The sequence below is a fragment of the Apiospora hydei genome (genome assembly GCF_038363865.1).
Source record: "Apiospora hydei strain CBS 114990 chromosome Unknown utg000009l_segment0_segment0, whole genome shotgun sequence".
Taxonomy (NCBI): Eukaryota; Fungi; Ascomycota; class Sordariomycetes; order Amphisphaeriales; family Apiosporaceae; genus Apiospora; species Apiospora hydei.
Genome location: NW_027117368.1, coordinates 6970447 through 6993137, shown reverse-complemented (window position 1 = coordinate 6993137; position 22691 = coordinate 6970447). Strand labels below are relative to the sequence as shown.

Sequence of the window (22691 nt, the reverse complement as noted above, 5' to 3'; positions counted from 1 at the left end):
GGTGGGGGCAATCAGCCACGATGGCCTCCTTTGAGAGCCCCAAGAGCCAAAATTTAATCATGGGGATTCCATCCATGATTTCTGTATGGCTAATGATGCCACTGCTGGTAGGAAGGTAGAACGTTAGCTAATAGGTAGTAATCAAGAGAAGGGACCAGGGCGTGAAGGATAGGAGGTGAACAACAAGGGGGTCAGTCACATTCACTTACCCGCCATAGCGGGAACCGTAGTAGGTGCGGCCCGTTTCCGCATCGTACCCGACGACCACCCGGTATGGGTCGTCCTCGTCCCCGGCGTGGCGAGCCCGACGCCGCGTGCTGGCGGACGGCCCGACGGGCCGCGCCGCTCGGGTCTCGTCGAACGCGGTGCTCCTTGAGGTGCTGCCACCGTCCTGGCTGCCGCAGAGGAGCCGCGTCCAGAAGCTGGGTCTCCTGGCGGCTTGAGGTGCCGGCCCCTGGAAGCGCGCGGGTTCCGGCGCAGTCTGGGGTCTGCCAGACTGCGGCGTAGAGGCACGACTGGGCCGTGGAGACTGGCGGCCGTGCGGGTGATCGTAGTGAGGCCGGGCATCATACGCCGGGTCCGACTCATGGCGCTCAAAAGTCGCATAATACGAGTCTTGCTCACCACCAACCGAGTATCGGTTGTAGTTGTTGACCCAGTTTGGGGGCTCAGCCGGACGCTGTGGCTGCGGCTCCACGACCCTTGGCGGTGGCCTGTAGGGCACGTATAGCCTCTGAACCGGCGGGGGCCTCCTCTCAGGGATCGTTGAACGCCGGGGAAGACGCCTCCCATCCTGGTCGACCAATCTGTGCTGAGGAAGACGCCTCCCGTCCCGGTCGACAAGTGGAGAAGGATGTTCTCCGCTGGTGCTGGGTGAGTGGTTCGGCACTCCATGGTTCGTTGGCTGGGAGTTTGTGCTCCTTGTCCTGGCAGTGTGGTACGAAGACATTTTTTTGAGGTGGCAATGATATCGAAGTTTCTTTGGTTTGTGCAAAGTGTTAGTTGTTGAGGGTTTGGTGGGTAGATGAGTGAAAATAATAAGAAAGTATAACTTTCGTCAAGGTGGTTCGTATATAAACTGCTCCATTTTGGGCAAACAGTCCCGGATTTTCGTGTCTCACTTGCACAAACTGCGCAGGTCGACTGTTCACATTGCGCCGAATACTCTCAGATTGTTTGAGAGAGAACATATTCCCAATTTATATTGTCGGCTTGCTTCTTCCCCAATCATGCACGGTCCAGGTCGTCAGTTTGGGAGAACAAAGAGAGCCACGGAGAGAACAAAGAACATGCCTGCTTCGGTTGGACTCATAAAAACGTGGCTGTTTGGAGCTTCTCTTTGTTTAGGTGGGACACTATATCAATATACGTATCATATCTGTCTCAGACACTGTCTCCGTTCCATATCGATTGTAAAAGACCGTAGTTGCAAAGTTGTTCGGATGCTGAACCTGGTTCTCGACACTTGTTTCGCAAAGACTGTTGGAATTACCCATGAACACTTCTATGGTATAGGAGGTACCAATTACAGGCAATGGGCGTACTGGGTTGGACAGTTGTCATAACCACTTTGTCTCGGTCAATATTTTGGACGAAAACAACTACCAGCTACGGCCCACCACGTGTAATGCATCATGGACGTTGCCTGAACTAAACACACTGCGAGTACCACTCGTTGGAGACCTTGCAAGTGCTTCCGCTCTGGCAGCACGTAGCCCCGCTCCAGCCCTGTCCACCACACTGGGCGTACTTGGCCACGCAGTTACCGCCACCTGGGTTCGTCGTAGGCGACGGGTTCGCTCTCGTCGTTGTGGTCGGGGTGCCCGGGTTAGATCCACCACCGCCACCACCGCCTCCACCACCAATAGCCTCAGTGAAGAAGGACCACGTCTCGCCAGGCGCCCATTTGTTGCCGTTAGAGTCCGACGGATCCGGCACATGGCCGCCGCCGTGAGCGATCCACCAGACGGGCTGGTTGGCGCGGCACTCGTAGACCGTCTTGATGTGGTTTCCGGCCCCTGCGCCGGGCTCCTGCGCGTTCTTGCTCGCGCACCCGTTCAGGCCGAGGTACTTGTCGCGCAGCTGCCGGCCCGCCGCGATGGGCAGCACGTTGTCGGCGGCGCCGTGGATGCCCAAGTAGGGGACAGGGGTAGTTCCGCCGCTGCAGCCCGAGAGCTGGGCGCCAGCGATGACGGCGACGGCCTTGAAGACGTCTGGTATCTTGCAGTTAGCATGGTGTAGCAGGGTGATAATTAGAGCAGACGGCTTTTTAAGGACTTACCTGGTCGAGAACACGCCACACTGAAGCTCATGGCACCACCATAGCTCCACCCTGTAGCGAAGATGTTGCCCTCGTCGATACAGACGGTGTCTTGGACCGACTTTAGCAGCTGGTCGGTGAACGTGATGTCCTCGCCGCCGTTGTTAGCCCAGCCGGCGTTGAGACCGTTGGGCGCGATGAAGACGGTGGAGTCTCCGGCGAGGGGGCGCAGGCCGTAGAACTGCCCGTTGGCCACGTCGTTCATGCTGCCATCTCTCCAATGGTACCCGAAGACGAGCTTGTGCGGCTTGCTGCTGTCGTAGTTGCTGGGGAGCTGCAGGATGTATTGGCGGTTCTTGCCGTTGACCGTCATGGACTTGGTCCCCGACGTCGGCGGGGACTTGCCGCAGCCGGCCGAGGCGGCTTCAGTCAGGCCCGCGGCGCCCGGGAGGGCGAGGGTTGCGGTGTAGAGGGAACGCATTGTAACGACTGGTGTGGACGCCTGTCTACTAATTTACAAGTTGCTAACACAACTGCCAGGGCTCCGATAGTAGCTCTGGTCTCACCTTGTCAGACCAAGCTTGCACGAAGGGAGTCTGTTCTGGTGACACGAAGGTATGGTCTTTTTATACATCTCAGTGGTCCCATTCAAAAGCTGCATCTCAGCCCCGGTCGTCCGATCATCCCAGAAACTCCACCTGTCGTATGCATGCCCGTCGATCCATGCTGCAATATCAGAGCTCATCTATTCAGGTCCCCGCACTGCTTCTCAGCTGATGCTCGAAAGAGCCTACTCGCACGGACGTGGGTGGCCCGGTGTCACCTGTCAATGGGCGATCAAAAGGGGCATCCGGAGCCTTGCCGAGCCGTTGCGCTAGTCCTCCGTCTTGGCGCCAAGCGGTTATGCTAACAATTCCACCAATCAGGCAATTGGCATAGTGGTACTGATATAGTCTTGGCCACACTGGTTACTCAATTTAACCGACTAACACGATGGAAAACCGGCAATTGTTAGTCGAGCGAGTCTCTGCTGTCAACGTGGTTATGTGGAAGCAGGTTATGATCTGACTTGGCATCTGGGGTCATAAATGGTACACGCTTCGTACGCCTCTGCCACGTTCGCTTACCAAGTTCATGGTGTTTTTATCCTGGTCTTGTGTCCGGACATGGAAGTTCAACCAACAAGATCGCAGGGAGCAACACCTGTTGAATCCACGCATGTTACATTATTCGAGCAAGTTGTTTGGTACAAGAATTAAACTCAGGTATACGGTCTCCTTTAGCTGTCAATCCCAAAGAGGCGCGCCAATCGCGTAATCATCAAGAAAATCTGCAATTTTAGAAAAAACTAACTCGCTGGAATGGCCCAGGAAGGTGGTCCATACCATTTCCAAGGGAGAACAAAGAGAATCGAGATAACAAAGATTGTCAGACTCGTCAGAAATTATGATTGTGTGCCATTGTTGAAACACGAGGTCGCAAAAGGCTTTATCGCCTCTTTGTCCCTCGACTGCTGAGCTCAGCTAATCCAGTAAAGTCAGGGGGAAGCAAACTCACTCGTGATGCAGTTCCCTTTATTCGCATTTGAGCAAGCACCCAGAGCTACGTGATATTCTCACATATTTGAGACATAAGAGTGTTTGCTCTTATAACTCTTGAAGATTACTTCCATCTTTAAACGCTTCTCAGTCCCAGCTCATAATGATAGACATTTCCTCCCCTTCCTGAATATCAACTCGGCCCCAAATCCACCCCATAAAGTTGAACAAATAATCAAAGATAAGTCTTTGAAGATGCGTCTAATAGTCACTACCCAAGCCACCCTCACGGGTCTCAGCCTAGCATCCGCCCTATCCGGCGACACCATCACGCACCTAGACCAGAAGCACAACGGAAAGGCCTATGGCATCGAAGACTGCCCTAGATCCATCTGCAAAAACACCAACACTAAGCTCTGCGACGACTTACACACCGTCAACCTCCCCTGGGTCCTACCGATCTACATGAGCGACGAGCCAGCCCGGTGGAGCGACTGCGAGAAGCTGCTCGACGGCATCAAGGGGCACCCACCGAAGCGGCTCTTCCTCGATGGCGAGAAATACGATGCCGGCGGCAAGGACTACACCCGCATCGCCGGCAGCGACCAGTGCGCCATCGGCTTCAAGGCCAGCGACGGCACCCCAAGCAACAGCTTCCTCGCCTTGAGCGCTGCCGACGCCGAATTCCTCTTCCGGGCAGCCAAAAAGGATGATGGTGGGAAGGGTGAGGACGAAGGCAGGCTGTACTCCATGGGCAATGTAGCGGCCACACTTTTAACTGGGTCATAAGAAATGGCCAATTGCCAATGGCCAAGAAGACTACTTAAGTGCAAAGGCTATGTGATGAGCCAAATCCCTGAGGGTACGAAGTATTAAAAGGCAAAAGTTGTTGCGCGTCATGGTAAGCTTAAATTGAATGGAATATCATGCACCGCTCGCAGGCGAGTAAAGCAATAACAAGTCTGGTCATATCGGCTACTGAACTTCCGGTTCATCGCTCTCTCACTCATATGTTTGAATATTTGTTTCATCTTTGAATCTGCCATCTATGAGACACAGGTTTACTTTTCTTCATTCTTCATAATTTCATCTATCACAACACGTATTACCCATCATCTTTTATTTATTCGCCTTGCCCGTGGGAATGGCGAAAAGGATGATAGTTCCCTTCTTGTCGCCCTCGTCAACACCAGCGTCGACGCGGTAGTAGCCCCTGCGCTCGAGCTGGATGATGTCGTCCTTCTTCAGCTCCTTGACGCCCTCGTCGCACCAAGCCTCCTCCATGACGGCGGTGGTGGGGTTCAGGAACTTCTCCAGATCGTCCTCCTCCTCGAGCTTGTCCTTGGTCAGGAGGTAGTCGAACTCCCAGAGCTCGGCCTTGACCAGCTGCTGGCCCTGCGTCGACAGCCACGTGACCTTCTTGCTGGTCGATCGTACGTCACCCTTCAGGTTCAGCTCGACGGTGATCTGGTCGATCGGGTCGGCGGCGGGGATGGCGCGGACGTGCGCGTTGCCCCACTGCATCAAGGTGATTTCCTCGTCGTTGGCGAACAGCTTCACATCCGCTTGGTCGAGGATAAGCTCCTTGCTGAAAGCCATCTTCTTCATACCCACATCGGGGTTCTTGGGGTGCTTCGGCTTGTCGGAAGTGAAAGGCTCGGCCGGGGCCTCGTCACCCATGACAACCACCTTGACAGCATCCTTGACGGAGACAGCAGTGTGTCTAGGAACGACGGGGTCGATCTCCTTCTTGTTGGCTGCCCAGAAGCTGGTCCAGTCCATAACGACAACGTTACGAGAAGGACCTTGCTTGAGGATGAAGTCTCGCAGGGCGGGGATGGTCATGCCACGACGTCGGATACCGCGGATGGTGGGCATACGGGGGTCGTCCCAGCCCCAAACACGGCCGGTGTCGACGAGCTTAGCCAGCTTGCGCTTGGACAAGAAGGTGCGGATGAAGTTCATACGAGCAAAGTCCCACATGTGAACCTTGCGGAGCTTGAGGGTGTCCAAGAACCATTCGAACTGAGGGTTACGGTCGGTGTACTCGGTCGATCGCAGAGCGTGGGTAACTCCCTCCAAGCTGTCGACGACGGGGCAGGCCAAATCGTAGGTAGGGTAGATGTTCCACTTTCGGCCAGTTCGGTGGTGGGGGTCGACGTTGTTGCATCGGTAGATGACGGGGTCTCTCATGGCCTTGTTGGGGTTGTCGACGGAGATCTTGACGCGAATGCAGTTCTTCAGACCCTCCTCGGTAGCGTCCTTCATCTGTTGGAAGATGTCCAGGTTCTCCTCCACTGTGCGGCCCCTCCTCTTGGACGCGATACCCTTCATTCTCTCGTCGCGCATGGTCTCGACGTCGGTATCATCGGCGTAAGCATGGCCCTCGTTGATCAGCTTCAGGCAGGTATCGTAAAGATGGTCGAAGTAATCGGAGGTGTAAGACACGAAGTCGGGCTTGACACCCATCAGGGCCAAGTCCTCGACAATGGCATCCTGGAACTCCTCCTTCTCCTTGCTGGGGTTGGTGTCATCCAGTCGCAGGCGGAGCTTTCCGTCGTAGGCTTGGTGGGCGAAGTAGTCGCTGAGCAGGGCGGCCTTGGCGTGACCGATGTGGAGGTAGCCGGAAGGCTCGGGCAAGAATCGAGTGACGACACCCTTCTCGACGTCCTGGAGGGCCAGACTGTAGCTTGCGCCAGCCTTGCTAGCGGCGGCGACCTTGGCGCGGCGTTGCTCGTCGGCGGCCTTGACCTCGGCTTGGATCTCGGGGTGGACCTGCTCAATGTAGGTAAACCATCGGGCCAGGTTGGTGTAGGTGCCCTTCTTGACGAAGGAGACGGCGGCACGGTTGGTCTTGATGGCGAGCCAGATCTTGGTGTCGACCTCGCTGAGCTGGTGGCCGACAAGGTAGGTTCGCAGCACCAGGTGCTTCTCGAGGCGAACCAGATGGGGCTCAATGGACTTGAAGTCCCCTCCCAGGGAGGTGGAAACGGCAACAAGCTCGTCTGCCTTCATTTTGGATTATATCGTCGGGCTCGTAGGGTGGAGACAAACGATATGGTGAAGGGAGGTCGACAGCTTGTTATATGGGCTGTCTCGTGAGTCAATGCCGAAAAAAAGTGACGATTTTTAGAATGCACCACCCGATCCAGGCCCGAAATCGAGTCACTATTGTGGCGGGGTACTGGCCGGAAACAGCAGAAAAACACTGGCAGCTGAGGAGGGGTAGATAACGGCTGGCAAACTAAGCGAAGCTTTGATAAGATAGGCGGTTAAACGATATGTGCTAATTGAGATATTGGCTAAGGATGGGGCTTCAGCGGTACAGATCTGGGCTTTTTGGCGACAGGCGACCACAGGGCCCGAGCGTCCTTTAGTGCCTCTTTGCTGAGAGGCTGCAGCTGCTAGGCTGGGGAAATTTTGAAGCTCTGTGGAAGTTCGAGATCTGCCATTCAATTTGGGGCATCGTCATCCGCAACCAAGGCCCTCGTCACCTCAGGATGGCCAGCACCAGTCAATTCCTCGCCTCCTTGGCGAGGCTGAGCATATCATCTGCTCCCCGACCAGCAGCCTCCTCGATACCCCGATTTCTCGCGCCCTCGGTCACCACTCAGATACGATGCGCCAGCGGTGGTACTGCACAGATGCAAGCGCGGCAAAGGGAGAAGGAGAAGCTGAAGAGGAAGAGGCGCCAACAGCGATTCAAGGAGTACAAGTACGCTGTGCCCACCGGAAAGGGCGAACAGTTCTCTCTGTGTGATGCTATGCGGTAAGTCTGGCCCGGTACATGTGCTGCTCTCTATACTGCTTTGGTCGCGCATTATACTGACATGCAGTTTGGGACAGATACCTTCGCGCTGCGGAAGTCGGCCGGCCTCCTTCCTCGGTCACCTACGAAGTCGCCCTCAAGGTCCGCACCATCAAGAACGGACCCGTCATCCGTAACCGGATACGATTTCCCTACCCCGTCAAGAACGACACACGCATTGGTGTCATCTGCGCCGAGGGCAGCAACGCCATGCACGACGCACGAACCGGCGGCGCCGTCGCTTTCGGAGAGCAATCCATGTTCGATCTCATCAAGGCAAACGCCAACAACCTCCCCTTCAACCGGCTGATCTGCCACACCGATTCCGTGTCAGCCCTCAACAAGGCCGGACTGGGTCGCGTGCTCGGTCCCAAGGGTCTGATGCCCAGTTTGAAGACCAACACCATCACCAAGAGCGTCAAGACCATGATGCACGAGATGGTCGGCGCCGAGACCTACCGAGAGAAGATTGGTGTCATCCGCATCCCCATCGGAAACATCCAGTTCTCCCCCAAGCAGCTGTCGGAGAACGTCAAGACCTTCATCGACTCGATCAAGGCCGACATCGCGAGAATGGAGGACAGAGTCGACAAGGACATCATCGAGGTGGTTCTGACCTCGACCAATGGTCCTGGCTTCACCCTGAACGGTGGATTTTTGCCCACGGACGAGAAGGTCGACCCGGCCCACCTGGCCACCGCTATGTAATGAGATCAATCTACAATTGGCAATGGCGCTGATCTGTACGAGACTGTATATATAAGCTGTATAATATCGCCTCATCGCCCATTGTGATTACGTCCGTGTCATCTCCCAACCAAGGCTAAAGTTGGCAAATTCGGCGGACCCCTAATCCACCGCATAGCGAATAACCAATTGCAGTTCAAGATGTGTGTTGCATTTTATCAGGCAGCTTTGCGACATACGCAGAGGACATGAGATACTTGGTTGAGTTTTCTTTTCCATTCTCTTCCAGCCTGGCCTGGTTTCCTGGGGCCATTGCACCTGTCAGCTATGATCTATGGGATCACATTGAAGTCAGATCATATGATCTGTTCGAAGGCGCCCAAGGTCATGCATACGGGATGAACAAGCTTTTGCCCTGAATGCATGTTAACCTGCATGAGCCATATCCGTGATATTGATGTATTTTCATTTTGAGTGATCTCACCATCCTTCAATATCTAGTCGGTTTCTAATAAACCTATAGCAGCTGTGTTAACGGACGGTTGCTACCGCAGCCTCAGTGCCGATTGGGTCGTCGCATTCAGCCGGCAACATGGCCATTGGCACCGTTGCACCAGCAATGCAGCGCTTCTATATGGGACAGATTACAGCACGCCTCGGTACCAAAGCCCATTTCGGGGATGGGCAAATGGCGTTCCCGGTGCAGCATCGCGAGCCCTGACTAAAGAGCACATTTCGGTTCATGTCGTCCCGTTCTACCGGATCTCGCGTACATGACATTTCACTCAACCGGGTATCAAGTCCTCATCTCATTTATCCCGTATCTTGATTCCATCAATGTCAGAAGCTTAGCCCCTTATCTTGTATTTGAATAAGATCTGAGGTCGGTCATGCGATGACAACATCCCCAGGACACAAGAGGCACCACGACAGCCCAAGATGAAGATACCTACGAGCATACGGAAGGCCCCTTTGGTTTGGTCGCTACTGTTGCGGCTCGCCGCAGCAGCAGCCCCAGACTGCCCCTTCCCAGGACCAGCGTTCCCCAAGCCGACGGCGCTCGCATCCTCCGAGACCTTTAAGTCCGTCCTGGCCAACTTGACCGAGACCTTCGAAGCACGGGACCAAGACCGCGCCAACAACCCCAATGGCACATCCTGGTCAGTCCAGGTCTTCTCGGTCTCCGACAAAGACAGCAACAGTCCCCTCTGGGAGTACCACCACAGCGCCCCCTCGCTCGCGACCTCCAACACGGGCGGCGTCAAGGAGGTCAACGGCGACACGATCTATCGCCTCGGAAGCCTGACCAAGATCTTCACCATCCTGACCTTCCTCGTCGAGGCCGGCGACGGCTACTGGAACACGCCGGCCACCAAGTTCGTGCCGGAGCTGGCGCTACTCGCGGACAAGTACCAGTACGACCCGGTGATGAATGTGGACTGGGGGAGTATCACGTTGGGGGAGCTCGCGAGTCACACGGCGGGTATCGTTCGAGACTGTCAGTCCAGATTGATGAGCCCAATATTGCGGACCATTGCGAAGCTAACGCGACATGTCCTTCGTCTTATTAGATGCACTGCTTGGAGAGTTGACGCAGGAGAATAACCAAACCGTCCTCGAATCTCAGGGCTTCCCGCCGGCTCCTGCCAACGAAACCCCGATATGCGGCGAATACTTTTTATGCAACCGAAACCGTAAGTTTAGATTCCCAAGTCCATCCTTCCTCAACCGGGCTCCCTCCAGCGACAGCACTCCACAAGCTAACACAGTTCTCGTTTCCCAATAGAACTCTTCGATGGCCTCGGAAACGTACCCCCATCCTTCAGCACATCGTGGACGGTCGGCTACTCCAACGTCGGCTACCAGATCCTAGCGTACGTGCTCGAGGCTATAACGGGCAAGACGTTCGCCGCCATGGTGCAGTCGGACGTCATCGACAAGCTCGGGCTGGCCCACACGTACTACCAGAAGCCACCCGACAACCTGGGCATCATCGTGAGCGGGCAGCAGGCGGGTTGGAACTACAGTCTGGGCGACGCGAGCCCGTAAGTATTTGAGCCCACTCTCACTCATACTTAAGCGTCTAATAGAAGGTTGTGATTGACCGCTCCTTCATCTCACAGCACCGGCAACATGTACTCCTCCGTCAACGACCTCTCCACCCTCGGCCGCGCCATCCTCAGCAGCCGCCTGATCCCGAGCGCGCAGACGCGACGCTGGCTCAAGCCCGCGATCCTGACGTCGGACTTGCGCGAGGGGGTCAGCTACCCCTGGGGCCTGAAGCGGATCCCCTCTCGTCTACCACTGGCGGCGGCGGCGGCAGTAGCCGCATCACCGACGCCTACAACAAGGCCGGCAGCATCAACGCGTACCAATCGCTCATCATCCTCCTACCCGACTACGACGTCGGCATCACCGCGCTGCTGGCGGGCGGGTGGCCCGGCAACGCCAATTGGAACATGGCGGACGCCATCGGGGAGACGCTGGTGCCCGCGCTCGAGGAGGCGGCGCGGCTGGAGGCGGACGCGACGTACTCGGGAACCTACAGCGCCAACTCCAGCGCGTCGCTCAACAGCACCATCGTGCTGAGCACCGAGTCCGGCCGCCCGGGCCTCGGCATCGACCGTTGGGTCAGCAACGGCACCGACATGGTGCCCGTGGCGATCCGGTACACGCTCAACTACAACGTGACGGGGCCCTCGCTGCGGCTGTACCCGACGGGGCTGGAGAAGCGCAACGACGACGGCTCCCGCAAGGTCGCGTTCAAGGCCATGATCCAGGACCGGGGCGCGACGGACCACGCGGCCGACATGTTCTCGACCAACTGCGGGACGTGGGTCGGGCAGACTACGGCTGTCTACGCGTCCATGCCGCTCGACCAGTTCGTGTTTCACATCGATGACGGGGGTGGGGTAAAGAGCATTGAGTCGCTGGCGCTGCGGGCGGTGTTGGACAAGGAGTAGGGGTTGGGGCCAGACTAGCTAGCTCTACAAACGGCCCAAGGTCTCATGGAACTGGACGAGCCAATCAAGAGTTCCAACGATAGGATTATTGCTTTTTGAGACCACCTGACCCAGACACTACCGGAAAGGGTTTAACCGAAGACGGTACGGGAAAGGGGAGGTGCGGCTGAATGGGCTGCGGCTTACGTACCTGTGTTTGAGGCACCGCACCACATTGTCCCTCACTTTTCATGAAGCAAATGCACAGCTACGACTTTCCATTGCAACTGAGCTTCAACCACGCTCTACCTAGCCCACGTGCCTATACATCCACAGTGGAACGGAGGATCATGATGGAAGTCAAGCCCCAGGTTTGGCTCGATTCCATGCTAGGCCTGCCCAATCTACCATCGTCGCCTCCTTCTTGTGCGGTTTGCGACAACCTTTTCCATGTGATGCATGGGATTTATTCAGACAAGTTGCCGTTTTCCTGGGAGGTTGGTTCGTCCGGGAAGGAAACGTGCGCCAGGTGCAGACTCGTCTACATAGGAGTATCAGCCGTGTTGCCAGACATTGAAACATGGGACCATGTAAGACTGTATGGTCGCTTGGTGACCAAGAACCAGCAAGGAAAGGAGAATGAAGATACTTTCTTTCGTGTTGGTGTTTATAACCCCGACCCTGTGCTGGGTATTGGCCCATCAATAATCTGGATTGATTTCCATTTCAATCCCCATGATGGTATTGTCCCTGGCGTCGGTCTCTATACGCATCTCTTCTCCCCCTTGTATCATGCTTGTGATGTCATTCGACGCAGAATCAGGACCTTGTATTACTACAGAAGGCTAACCCGTTGTCTACTTCTTGCAGCTCAAGCCCAAACCCTTCTCCATGTGCCAGCTCCTCCCGGCTCGGAAGAATGGTATCAGCTCATCAAGAGCTGGTTATCAGATTGTGATGCACACCATACGGAGTGCAACAGTGGCGGTAGCTCCAAATTGCCTAAGCGAATCATCGATCTTGAATTCGAAGGGGGTGCAGGGTTAGATGTCGTGCTACGAGAACCAGACCATGATGACAATGCCCCCTATATAGCTTTAAGCTACTGCTGGGGCAGCGGACAGAATTTGACGACAACCAAAGACACATTGGATTCTCACCAAACCAGGGTTCGCTGGGATGATATCCCCGTTCTCTTTCAGGACGTAATGAAAATCGCACGGGCTTTATCTGTGCGGTTCCTCTGGATTGATGCATTATGTATCATCCAGGGCGATGAAGAAGACTGGGAGCAAGAGGCGCAGAAGATGGCATCCTACTACGGTAATGCATGGATGACTATTGCGGCCGACCATGCACCTGGCGTTGGTCATACCCTCCTCCCAGCACAGAAAAGTCCGGCTATGCAGCTCGAGGGGAGTTTTGCCGCCAACGGGTCAACTATCCTGGTACATCGCTTGCCCATCCAATTCGACATGACGGATTCCCTACAAAGCGGCAATCCCTCGTCCTTGACTCTCTTCACCCGAGCATGGGCTTTGCAAGAGAGGCTCCTGTCTAGGAGGACGCTACATCTGGGGCCCGAGGAAGCCATGTGGGAGTGCTGTTCGGCTTACTGGTGCGAATGTGGCCGACCCACCGATCCGACTGGCGACGGCCTGGAGTTTGCTTATGTCACGCCCCTACGCCAGACGCACCATGAGGCTTTGCACTTCCTGATGCGCGAGCAGCGCCTCGACGACCAATGGGAGGACGTGTTGGGCAAGTATCTTACAAGAAAGCTGTCATTCGAAGACGACCGACTGAAGGCCATCGCCTCGCTGGCGAAGAACTTCAAGGCGACCGATGAGATGCTCGTGGCGTCCGCCGCGAAACAGGGGCAGGTTCGAAGGCCACAGCTCGGTAATTACGTATACGGACTCTGGACCGCGACCCTTCCGGGTGCGCTTCTATGGAAACTCTACGACCATAAAAATGGCAATTTGCGCAATTACAAGTTCCCAACTTGGTCCTGGGCGTCGGTAACACGGGCACGGGAACATGCACGCGCACCAGGGGACGATTTCGTTCCCGAGGCGACCGTGCTCGAAGTCCCGGTCGAATCCTGGGACATAGACTCCCAAAATGGCGCGACAGACGTGTCTCCGCCACGCATCGTCATAGAAAGTTTGGCTGTGAAGACAAAGTGGAGGTACGTTTCGGCGACCGGAGAATGGGTACTTTTGAACCCTAAGGATGGAGAACCTACCGATGCATTCCTCAAAATGCTCCCACTTGATGGCGCAACAGATATTGATGTAGCTTGTGTGAAGATGGGCGAGATGGGTGTGTTTCGCACAATATATCCGGGCCTGTTGCTCGAGCCATCTGCTTTGTTCCCAGGCCAATACACCAGGGTAGGATCAATGTGGTCGTTCCAGAACTGGTTCGAAGCTCACGGGGCGGTCGTGGGGAAATATAGTGTCATCTAGCTAAATCTTCAAATCACTGTAAGGGAGGTATAATGCACATCTAAACTGATCGAGCCTAGCAGTAATCCGAAAGAGCCCCTCTCTTTTATACATCATATAGTGACATACGAAAATAATGCTACCTCCTGTAAAGAATAGGCGCATATACTGTACATGTATTTAAAATTATATACTAATATATAGGTTATTTATTTCTCGGGAGAAGCTGGAGGGATAGCTAGCAACTTGCAGTTTTAAATAAAATAGATACGAAAATGCGTCGTTAAGTTTATCCGCACTCCGTTGGGCCCTGGTTGAAGGCGCTGCATACCTACATAGGGTTCGCGACCTCCATCACATAATCAGCTGCACTGCGGGAACTAGCCCCCAGGGTGTAGAGAGTTCCCTGACAAAGCGACGTCCATCCCTCACCTCATCATTCATCACCCGACTAACAGTGTGTTTTGCCTACATCTACCGTGCTTGTCACAATCTGTAATGCACAGGCTTCACGCCACACCTTGTTTGAGGTGCGTACCTGAAGACATCTAATACTTGGTGTCAGTATAAGTATTAATACCAAAAAGGCATTACTATATCGGCTGGACACCCAATATTCTCCCCTTAGTACGAAGAAACATTACGTCTTTCACGGCCGACTCGTGGTGCGCCACCAGTAGCCACTGTGGTGTGCCAACATCGGGAATGCGGTGATGCTTTCTGGTGTTTAGTGGCCGTTGACGGCCGTCCGGCCGGTGCATCAAAGCGCCGGTAAGGCCAAAATACTGCAGATATTCAAGTACACAGCTCAAAACAGGTTTGGGGTGAAGCCTATGCATGCTTGTGGCTTTTTATAGGTTCAACGCAAGCCGGAGGACGACAGGTGTAGCAAGTATCTTTTACAACTGTGGCAGCGATTATTGACAATCACCAACCAAAGCGACTTAAGTCATACATAATATTCATATCTCATAAGTCGACTAGCCCATACTTTCGGCAAAAGACAACGGGGACAGAAATTTACAACGAATCACCCCCTTTTAAACATCCTTGTCGAGTCCAAAGCAACCACCAAGTGTGATATCCTATCAAACAAGTTTCATAATTCTTTCACAGCAATACCAAACCACTCGAATTTCTCGATCTCCTGCCAGTTGCTTCCTGCCGGCATATTCCCATTACTATCAGGCTTCTCAAGGGCGATCTCCACCACAACGCCACGCGGCTCGTCTGTGTCGTACGGCCCTGAACGAAGTTGAGATAGAGCCCAAAGATGGACGTAAGTCTGGACTGTTTCGTCTATAGGTAATATACTTACAGCCAGTGGGGTTCCTCCTCCCCGTCCACCTATTCCTATCCCACCTCGCCTCGGTGAAAGGTCTGTCGCACTGGCCCCGGGCCTGCGTCAGCGCCATGAGCGCTATGATGAGACAGAACTCGCCGCCCAGGCCCGTGGACGTCTGCCCGGTCCTCCTGTCGTTGTAGTTTTCGGGGACCAGGGACCCGACCCAGGTGGGGTTGTTGCCGGCGACCTTGCGGATGCCCCCGTTGGTGCTCACTCTACTGACGCCGCCTTCGTTGGTGAAATGCATCATGCGGAAAACGTATTCGCGAGCCATGGGATCGCCCTGGTCACTCGCATCTCCCGGCTTGAAGAGGCATGGGGCAAAGGGGCCACAGTTGAACATGGTGGCCGTGGAGTAGGACTGCAGCGGCAACCAGCTCCGCTCGGTCAGCCTCACGACCTGGCCATCGTCGTTCAGCATCCGGTCTGTGTAGTACCCTATCGTGCTGGGGCGACAAGACGTCTCATCATCGGGGTTGTAGTACGGTCTCCCGGGGCTAACGGCGAATCCAGGGGCGACGTTGATGTCGCCGTTGTTGTAGCGGAAGACCTTGCCAGGTATTCTTTGTCCGAACTCTTCATAGTCCTGGGGCGGCAGCTGATTATTCAAGGTGTCGTAGCAAGGTACGGCGTTGGCAGCGTACCCAACCTCGGTTACAGTAAATAAAAATCGACAGGGGAGGGTCCCGGACGATTTGGAGCTACCTGAGTTCTTTGACGCATGGCCCCGGTGGGAATGCCTATCGCTCTTTGGGGATCGGTGCTATCGGCAAAGTTAGAGCTGAAGGTCGGGTGAGGATGGCGTTGCATACGTGATGAGACATGGCTTAGCTAATGCGTTATTCTCGACATATATACGAGAAGGCCCGAGAGTCAGTAGTCGGGTGAGTCTGCAGCTCGTCTAGTACCCGAAACATCTTTGAGGGGAAGTATCAAGCATGTCAGCTAGCTCTCAACTTTATAAATGTTGTTAGTGGCTTGCTATCAATGCATATCGATATCGTCCATATCATATATCTCCCTATATTCTCTACCCAACCTTGATGGTTTCCTTTGGCCCGAAAACTCTATACCCTGAGGATTTGGGCTGCTGAAGGTTGGGCACTCAAAAAAGAAAAGGCGGTCACAGTAGTTGACAGCTCCCGAGATCGCCTCCCTCATTGTGATCCCACAGCTATGGTGCCAAGATCTATACATTGTACGGCCGGGCCAGGCTGGTGGCGCTTCAGTATGCAGGCAGTTGAAAGCCACCAAAGGGCTAGAATAGCTGCTGTCCCTGCATGACATCTGCCGTGTTTGAAATGACCACGAGGACACCAGTTCGATCCATGATATTTGTTGACTATGACATCACTGTAGCCATTTTCCAGGTATGGTTTCTAGATCTTCACCGCTCAAGGCATTAGCTCAGACACATCAGGCATTGGTGACATTTTTTGCTCAACCGTGCGTCTGGTTCGAATCTTGGATAGCTGACCGGTCTGGATGAAAGACCAAGAGGCTCCGGGGACGTCGTTACATTGAATGCGGCAGAGGCCAATGAGAGCCTATCAAGGCGATCCCCCGCGCGGACAATGGCTGCAGTTATGCCGGACATCGCGCTCTCTGCATCGGCCACGTCTCTCGAATTAGCCTGAGAGGCGCCGGTGAAGCCCAGCAGATGTAACAGTGGGGGGACAGCCTGCTTCGGATGGCAAACATTGGGGAAGCCGGGGAATGCTTCGGCTAGGGGAGGTCCTATCGATCAGGGCTCATGTTGAAAGCCATCTGTGTCGACCCCGATGCACGACGGATCGCGCGCACAAATCACCATGGCGTCAGCAGTCTGCCGGTGTGACGCTACCTCTGTCCAGATTAGCAGACCAAAGCTGTTGGGAGATGTTGGCTGAGACCTGCGGTGAAAGAAATGAGCAGTGTAGAGGCAAAAATGATGAAAGGTGCTTATCACGGAAACGTAAGTTGCAGCCAGTCAGCTCGCGCACTATTGACCCGGTCGAGTCGGCGTTGCTGATCCCGCAACGAATGGCAGGCACGGAGCGGGCAACAGAAGAACGGGATTTGTTGGTCGAGGGAGTGGGATAATGTGTAGTACGAGGCATGGCCTTGCCATCTCGTTGGTTGTTTCACTCTGTTTACCACATGCCGTTGCATAATTCGATGTAGAAAGTGGGAGAAGAGTCGCTAAAGGAACTTCAGAAGGGACTTCCGCTCGTGAAGCTGCGCCGAGGACAGTTATATAGGAAACCCAAGCGGAATCTCAACAATTTGCAGGTGATAATGTTGCATTATGTAAGTCAAGACGCCGGCTGCAAGCGTCCGCTTAGGGGTGTCAGAGAATCTGTTGTGCTCGGGGTTATGTGCTTGGGGATAGTAAAAGGGCGACTTTGGGTGCCAATCGGATCCAATGTCGCGGCGTCCTGTGAGTTAGCACAGTCCATCATTTTTGCATCATTGCGCGTCAGGCTGGGCGTTGGCGGGCTCGATTGGCTGGAACACTGAGTGAGCGAGCTTGACGACTCTTGACCGAGGCGTGTGGGCGAAAGCGACGACAGATGTCTGTCGGGGGACAGCCGCGGGTCAAGCCGAGAGAGTGTTACAGATATCAACACCCGACGGACCCGGGGCACGATTGGCCGTAGATTGCGATGATGAAAGAATGACATCAAGTTTGATCGGGATGGTAGATATGATCTGATGGCCGAGATAGTGTGCTGACCCGGGCTTCCGATGGGATGTGCAGTTGGCAGCGAATGTTGGCTGGATCTGCCTGCATGATTGCACGCGTGGGCGGCTGCCTGGGCTGCTGCTGCTGTTGTGTTAGTGGTCAAAATTAGCATTGGCCCAAGCGAGACAGGCAAGGACTGCCGCTGGCAGCAAAAACAGGCAAGAGCAACCACCCTAAATGTCCAAGCCCAAGCACTTACCGTCCTTTACCAAGGCAAGCCCAACCCAACCCCACCTGCAGCTGCACTTGTACTCCGACCGTTGCACAACCTAAGGTTGGAAAACAATATCGAAAGTCAAGCAAAGATTTGTCGTCCATCTTGTCCTGTCTCCAGCCGGCTCCTAGGATTCAGGATTACCATGTTGTTCGCGAAAAGCTTGTCCATCAATAATCTCGACGGCGATTTCTATTGATAGGCGCATGGTTCCATGTCCTAACTCGACGCTTCCTTGACCGTCGGTCGGTCATAGTGCGGGAATGCAATCGCCCAATACCTGATGAAGATATTGCATGGAAAGAAGCAACGATGGCCTGCAACGGGAGACGAAGCATCAAATGCTCTACACATGGCGGGGTCGCAATCGGTAAACGCATCAATGTCCATGCTATCACACCCCGCCTCCGTTTAAGAGCCGAAACCTGCAGCCTGACCACAAGTCCTGTTTCAGCAGCACAAGCCTTTCTGCCCAGCGCGTAAATGAAAGGGCACGATATCCATCATGCTATCCCCAGCCAACCACATAGACCGATCCTATGGAACCGAGCGGGCGCACGTGTGTGTTCCGCGGATTATTCTCGGCAAAAGCAAAGCCTTGTTCGCATCGAACAGGACCAAGCCTTTCAAAGCCACAGTCCAGGCTGGCTTGGTGATCATTGCCAGCCAGGATGGCGTTGAAAGTCAAACATGCTAAATACAGCGCCTCTTCTCTCTTGGCCAGTCAATCCCAAAAGCTCAAGGACGGATCCACCGACGACGGATCACCAGCGAGCTGATGCCGATCTTTGATGGAGCAACTGTCACCAGCATCCAGGGTCAGTGAGGGTCAGTGAGGGTCTGAATGCAAATCTTCCAAGCCTCACATCCAGTCTTTACGTCAAGCGTCGTTGGCGACGACGGATCTGGGGTCGTGTAGATTTCCCCTTGGTCGATCCAGCCTATGCAGGGTTGTGACGGGAGACTGGGGTGCAATCCCTCAAACGCGTGCAGTTTCACGATCCTAGCGTCTCTTATGCGCGGCCACCTCCGCTTTCCCGCCCAGCTAATCTAGGCGAACGAATCACGTACCGCACAGCGCCTCCGACCTTCCAGAACCAGGCTTCGCTGCCAGGCACGCCAGGTACCCGCCCGCTCAACGGCGCGCTATGCTCGCAATGCTCTGCCACTTGACGTGTGCGACTGGACGAAACCGGCCGGCTCTTGAGACGACCGTTGCTTTCTGGGTCTTGGTTCATCCAGTCCATCCCATGATATTCATTACCATCACGCACCACGGAACGCTTCTTGGTCAGCTCATTGCCGAGCCGTCACCTCCGTGATGGAGAAAGCGCCCGAGTGAGTCAATCGCAGTGCTTCTGCCAGGCCTCCATAGAAATCGTCCCATCATGATGCCTGCCACGCATCCATTCTCTTCAAGCATCCTCCCTTTCCCCCCCTCTCACTGCCCCGTCCGCCCACCAGTCTTCCAGGTCCGCGCTGCTCTGCACAAACCAAACATCCCACACCAGCTCCGATGACCACTTGCACCCTGAACTAACCTACCCACAGAGTTTCTGCCAAGATCATGCGTTACTAGGACATCAGGGATCTGGAAACAATGTTTCCGTCCCTTAATTATGTTTGCCAAGTCCATGGAAACGCAGCCCCGACCAAGGACTCACCACCTTCTGACCCTGAATGGGCGTCGACTGGCTCCTGGCCATCCTGCAATGACGGCAGGGCGGTGGGGTTGACGTCAAGGGTGCAGTTACCCTTCATGCATTGCCCAGTCAGCTAAGATCGCGGTCGGCATATCATCGTGCAAGCCAAGATGGCATAGCATCGGAGGGCGTGTGGCTCGGCGCCCCTGCGCTGCGCTGCCCCTCCCTCCCTCCTTCGGTCCTCGCCGAACGAGTCTATAAAGAAACCAGAGCCGCTTCCGATAGCCAAAAGCTTATTCTCTCTCTCGCTACAGCATCTTGCCAGTCCAACCCAAGTATCTACTTGTACGTGTAAGTGCTATAAAGTCAAGTCACTCGTTCGACAACACCACCATTTGGTTCATATCACCATCGATTTCACGTTCGCTATACCTACCTACCTCCATACCTATCTACCTAAGTCCTAAGTCATAATCATGAGGGCCTCTACTCTTTTCTCCGTCGTGGCCATGGCCACTGGCACCATCGCCACCTTTGGCGATGCTGCCCCCTCCCACCCAGACACCCAAGGAGGACGCCTCGTCCGTCTCGGACCTCATCACCTCGGTCTCGGGCGCCATGTCGCAGCTCGACACGTCCATCAAGGCCTTCGACGGCGGCGACGCGTCCAAGGTCAAAACCGACACGGAACACCTCGTCTCCACCATCAAGGAGTGCGCCTCGTCCCTCAAGGAGTCCGGCAAGGAGATCACGCTGAAGGAGATCTCGGGCCTGCAGCCCCTCATGTCGGGCATCAACACCATCGGCCAGGGCCTGGCCAGCGACTTCGAGAAGAAGAAGACGCAGTTTGAACAGTCGGAGCTCTGCACCATCATCCAGGGCGGCCTCCAGAGCATCGGCAAGGAGACCAAGAAGCTGATGGATGGTGTCGTCGGCAACTGCCCCCAGGAGGCCAAGACGGCCGCCTCGAGCCTAGGCGATGGCGTCGTCTCTACCCTCACCAAGGGCGGCGACCTCTTCAAGTCATTCCACTGCATGCCCCTCGCCCCCCAACGGCGGCTCTAAGCACAACACCCCCGGCCGCTAGTTCGTCCGCCGCCGCCACTGCCTCTGCCTCTGCTTCTGTGCCCGCCGCCCCTGCTACTCCTCCTAAGCAGTCAGTCGTCGCACCCCCGCCTGCCGCGGCGCCTGTGACTGTTACCGCCACCGTCACTCAGCCCTGCGCCTGCTCTTCCAGCGCGGCGGTCCCGCCTCCCGCGGTCCCCACGACTAAGTCGTCGGCCGCTCCTTTCCCCCACTGGTCCTTCCAAGACCACCGTCGCCGGCAGCACGGGCGGCATCAAGCCCACATCCACGGGCGGCGTCCCCGTCGTCACCGCCGCTGCCGTGCCCAACGCCATGGCACCCATTGGTGTCGTGGCTGGTCTCTTTGCTCTTATGCTGTAAGACCCGTTTCGCCACACGTATGATAATGAAGAAAGAAATGAAACAACAACAACATGGAAACACCAACAGGGGTGCATGTACAAAAAAAGAAGAAAAAAGCAACACATGCAAGGCATCTGGTCCTACATATTTCTTAGAATTGTCTGGGCTCGAAGCGGCTGGGATACCCGCAGTGGTCTCTTTATGAGACCCATGGCGTTTTTTGTATATTTGGAGCGTTTCGCAAGATATCCTGGATCGCGTTATGAATGACATAAATCACATACCACTTTCATCTTTTCAATTGTGCCTGTGGCTGGAAACCACTGTGATTACTCGTTTTTCGTTTTAGTTTCCTCATGCCATGTCGTTGTTCACATATTCTACGCCACAGGCTAGAGTTACTGCAAAGAACGCGACCTTGAATATCGGAATGGTATTATTGTTTAGCTAAAAAGGAGTGACTTCTGGTATTGACTGTCATCATGCATTATGCCACGGCCTAAAGCTACATGGCCAACGACACGCAAAGGCCCGGGCGGGAATGTCCGGGCTCGTAACCGCCGTCATCGATCAGGCGTATCCTCTGCGCGAAGTGCGGGCCGGGGTAGGGCAAGGCGGCGCCGAGAAGGTAGGCTTGGGTGAGCAAGCCGGCCAGCATCTAGTATTGGGGGTTAGCAAGAACCGAACGTTTCACAATGATGACAGCAGTGATTGACTATAAGATTGAAATGGAGACTTACCCGCCGTAGGTCAGGACGGTCGAGGTGCCGCACGTCCGCAGCAGATCCTGGCACGCGGTGCTGCGGTTGCACGGCTGGCCGGCGGCGGGCGGGGCGTGATGCCCGGGCCGGGCGCGCCGGTGGGACAGGGCGGGGCCGTGTAGAGGGGGCTCGGGGAGCAGGCGGGGTAGCAGCCGCCGAAGGTGAGGACGGCGGTGGTGCCGCAGGTGCGGACGTGGTCGGCGCAGAGGCGGCTGCCGCCGCAGGGGAGGCCTGTGCTGGTGCTGGATGCTTTCACCGAGGGGGTGCCGAGGTGATGGTGCCGGTGGTGCTGGTGCTGATGGTGTTGGGGGTGCAGGGCGGTGGCGTGAAGGTGGGCCAGGGCGTGCAGGCGGAGAAGCAGCCGCCGTACATCTGGCCGCAGGCGTTGACGTAGTCGGCGCAGACGGTCTGGGTGCTGCAGGCGTCGGCGGCGCTGCTGCTGCTGCTGACCGCGGCGGCGGCGGCGGTGCCGGCGAAGAGGGCGAGGATGGTGTTTGACAGCATCTTGGTAGTGATATATATCTGAGTGACGTGACCTCCTGTAATATCGGCTTGAGCTGGGGGATATTGAGGTTGCGGATGCGTCCGTTGGTTGGCAAGCTATGACGGGTAACGCAGAACGGATCGAATGCACGACGGGGGACCCGGCCAGGATATATATATATTACACGGCGCGTCCAATCGTCCAACGGCTACCGCTACCGCGGCTGAGGAGTTTCTAGAAGTCTAAATACGAGGTGCGGTGCTTGGCGTGACGTTATGCGAACGGCAGAAACCTCTAGTCTGGGGGATCCATCCGCCGTCATGCGACCTGGCAAAATGGGGGCTGTCGACCGTTCGAGTCGGACCACCCGTCACCAGGAATGGAGTGATCCTTCGAGAGGGGAGAT

At 55.4% G+C, this 22691-nt stretch overlaps 10 protein-coding genes across 10 annotated transcripts; 5 read left to right on the top strand and 5 right to left on the bottom strand.

Annotated features, from left to right (window-relative positions):
- Nucleotides 1–205: 205 nt before the first annotated feature.
- On the bottom strand, nt 206–949 carry PG997_014005 (uncharacterized protein; the record flags this gene model as incomplete). The annotated part of the gene is made up of 1 exon (XM_066818319.1): nt 206–949. The coding sequence occupies one exon, from the start codon at nt 947–949 to the stop codon at nt 206–208; it is 744 nt and encodes a 247-aa protein (XP_066664011.1).
- A 701-nt stretch (nt 950–1650) lies between these two features.
- Nucleotides 1651–2741, bottom strand: PG997_014004 (fungal cellulose binding domain-containing protein; the record flags this gene model as incomplete). Its single annotated transcript, XM_066818318.1, has 2 exons — nt 1651–2213; nt 2282–2741. 2 exons carry the CDS (start codon nt 2739–2741, stop codon nt 1651–1653), a joined length of 1023 nt encoding a protein of 340 aa, XP_066664010.1.
- A 1312-nt stretch (nt 2742–4053) lies between these two features.
- On the top strand, nt 4054–4587 carry PG997_014003 (uncharacterized protein; the record flags this gene model as incomplete). Its single annotated transcript, XM_066818317.1, has 1 exon — nt 4054–4587. One exon carries the CDS (start codon nt 4054–4056, stop codon nt 4585–4587), a length of 534 nt encoding a protein of 177 aa, XP_066664009.1.
- Nucleotides 4588–4917: 330 nt separating this feature from the next.
- On the bottom strand, nt 4918–6813 carry PG997_014002 (glutamate--tRNA ligase cytoplasmic; the record flags this gene model as incomplete). The annotated part of the gene is made up of 1 exon (XM_066818316.1): nt 4918–6813. The coding sequence occupies one exon, from the start codon at nt 6811–6813 to the stop codon at nt 4918–4920; it is 1896 nt and encodes a 631-aa protein (XP_066664008.1).
- A 485-nt stretch (nt 6814–7298) lies between these two features.
- PG997_014001 (mitochondrial 54S ribosomal protein uL1m) lies at nt 7299–8314 on the top strand (the record flags this gene model as incomplete). Its single annotated transcript, XM_066818315.1, has 2 exons — nt 7299–7567; nt 7645–8314. The coding sequence occupies 2 exons, from the start codon at nt 7299–7301 to the stop codon at nt 8312–8314; spliced, it is 939 nt and encodes a 312-aa protein (XP_066664007.1).
- Nucleotides 8315–9232: 918 nt separating this feature from the next.
- On the top strand, nt 9233–11256 carry PG997_014000 (beta-lactamase-like 1; the record flags this gene model as incomplete). Its single annotated transcript, XM_066818314.1, has 4 exons — nt 9233–9791; nt 9865–9987; nt 10080–10288; nt 10384–11256. The coding sequence occupies 4 exons, from the start codon at nt 9233–9235 to the stop codon at nt 11254–11256; spliced, it is 1764 nt and encodes a 587-aa protein (XP_066664006.1).
- Nucleotides 11257–11585: 329 nt separating this feature from the next.
- Nucleotides 11586–13706, top strand: PG997_013999 (uncharacterized protein; the record flags this gene model as incomplete). The annotated part of the gene is made up of 1 exon (XM_066818313.1): nt 11586–13706. The coding sequence occupies one exon, from the start codon at nt 11586–11588 to the stop codon at nt 13704–13706; it is 2121 nt and encodes a 706-aa protein (XP_066664005.1).
- A 1078-nt stretch (nt 13707–14784) lies between these two features.
- On the bottom strand, nt 14785–15947 carry PG997_013998 (uncharacterized protein; the record flags this gene model as incomplete). The annotated part of the gene is made up of 3 exons (XM_066818312.1): nt 14785–14930; nt 15004–15731; nt 15889–15947. The coding sequence occupies 3 exons, from the start codon at nt 15945–15947 to the stop codon at nt 14785–14787; spliced, it is 933 nt and encodes a 310-aa protein (XP_066664004.1).
- A 4205-nt stretch (nt 15948–20152) lies between these two features.
- PG997_013997 (uncharacterized protein) lies at nt 20153–21058 on the top strand (the record flags this gene model as incomplete). The annotated part of the gene is made up of 3 exons (XM_066818311.1): nt 20153–20634; nt 20700–20871; nt 20924–21058. 3 exons carry the CDS (start codon nt 20153–20155, stop codon nt 21056–21058), a joined length of 789 nt encoding a protein of 262 aa, XP_066664003.1.
- A 732-nt stretch (nt 21059–21790) lies between these two features.
- PG997_013996 (uncharacterized protein) lies at nt 21791–22305 on the bottom strand (the record flags this gene model as incomplete). The annotated part of the gene is made up of 2 exons (XM_066818310.1): nt 21791–22013; nt 22058–22305. The coding sequence occupies 2 exons, from the start codon at nt 22303–22305 to the stop codon at nt 21791–21793; spliced, it is 471 nt and encodes a 156-aa protein (XP_066664002.1).
- Nucleotides 22306–22691: the final 386 nt, after the last annotated feature.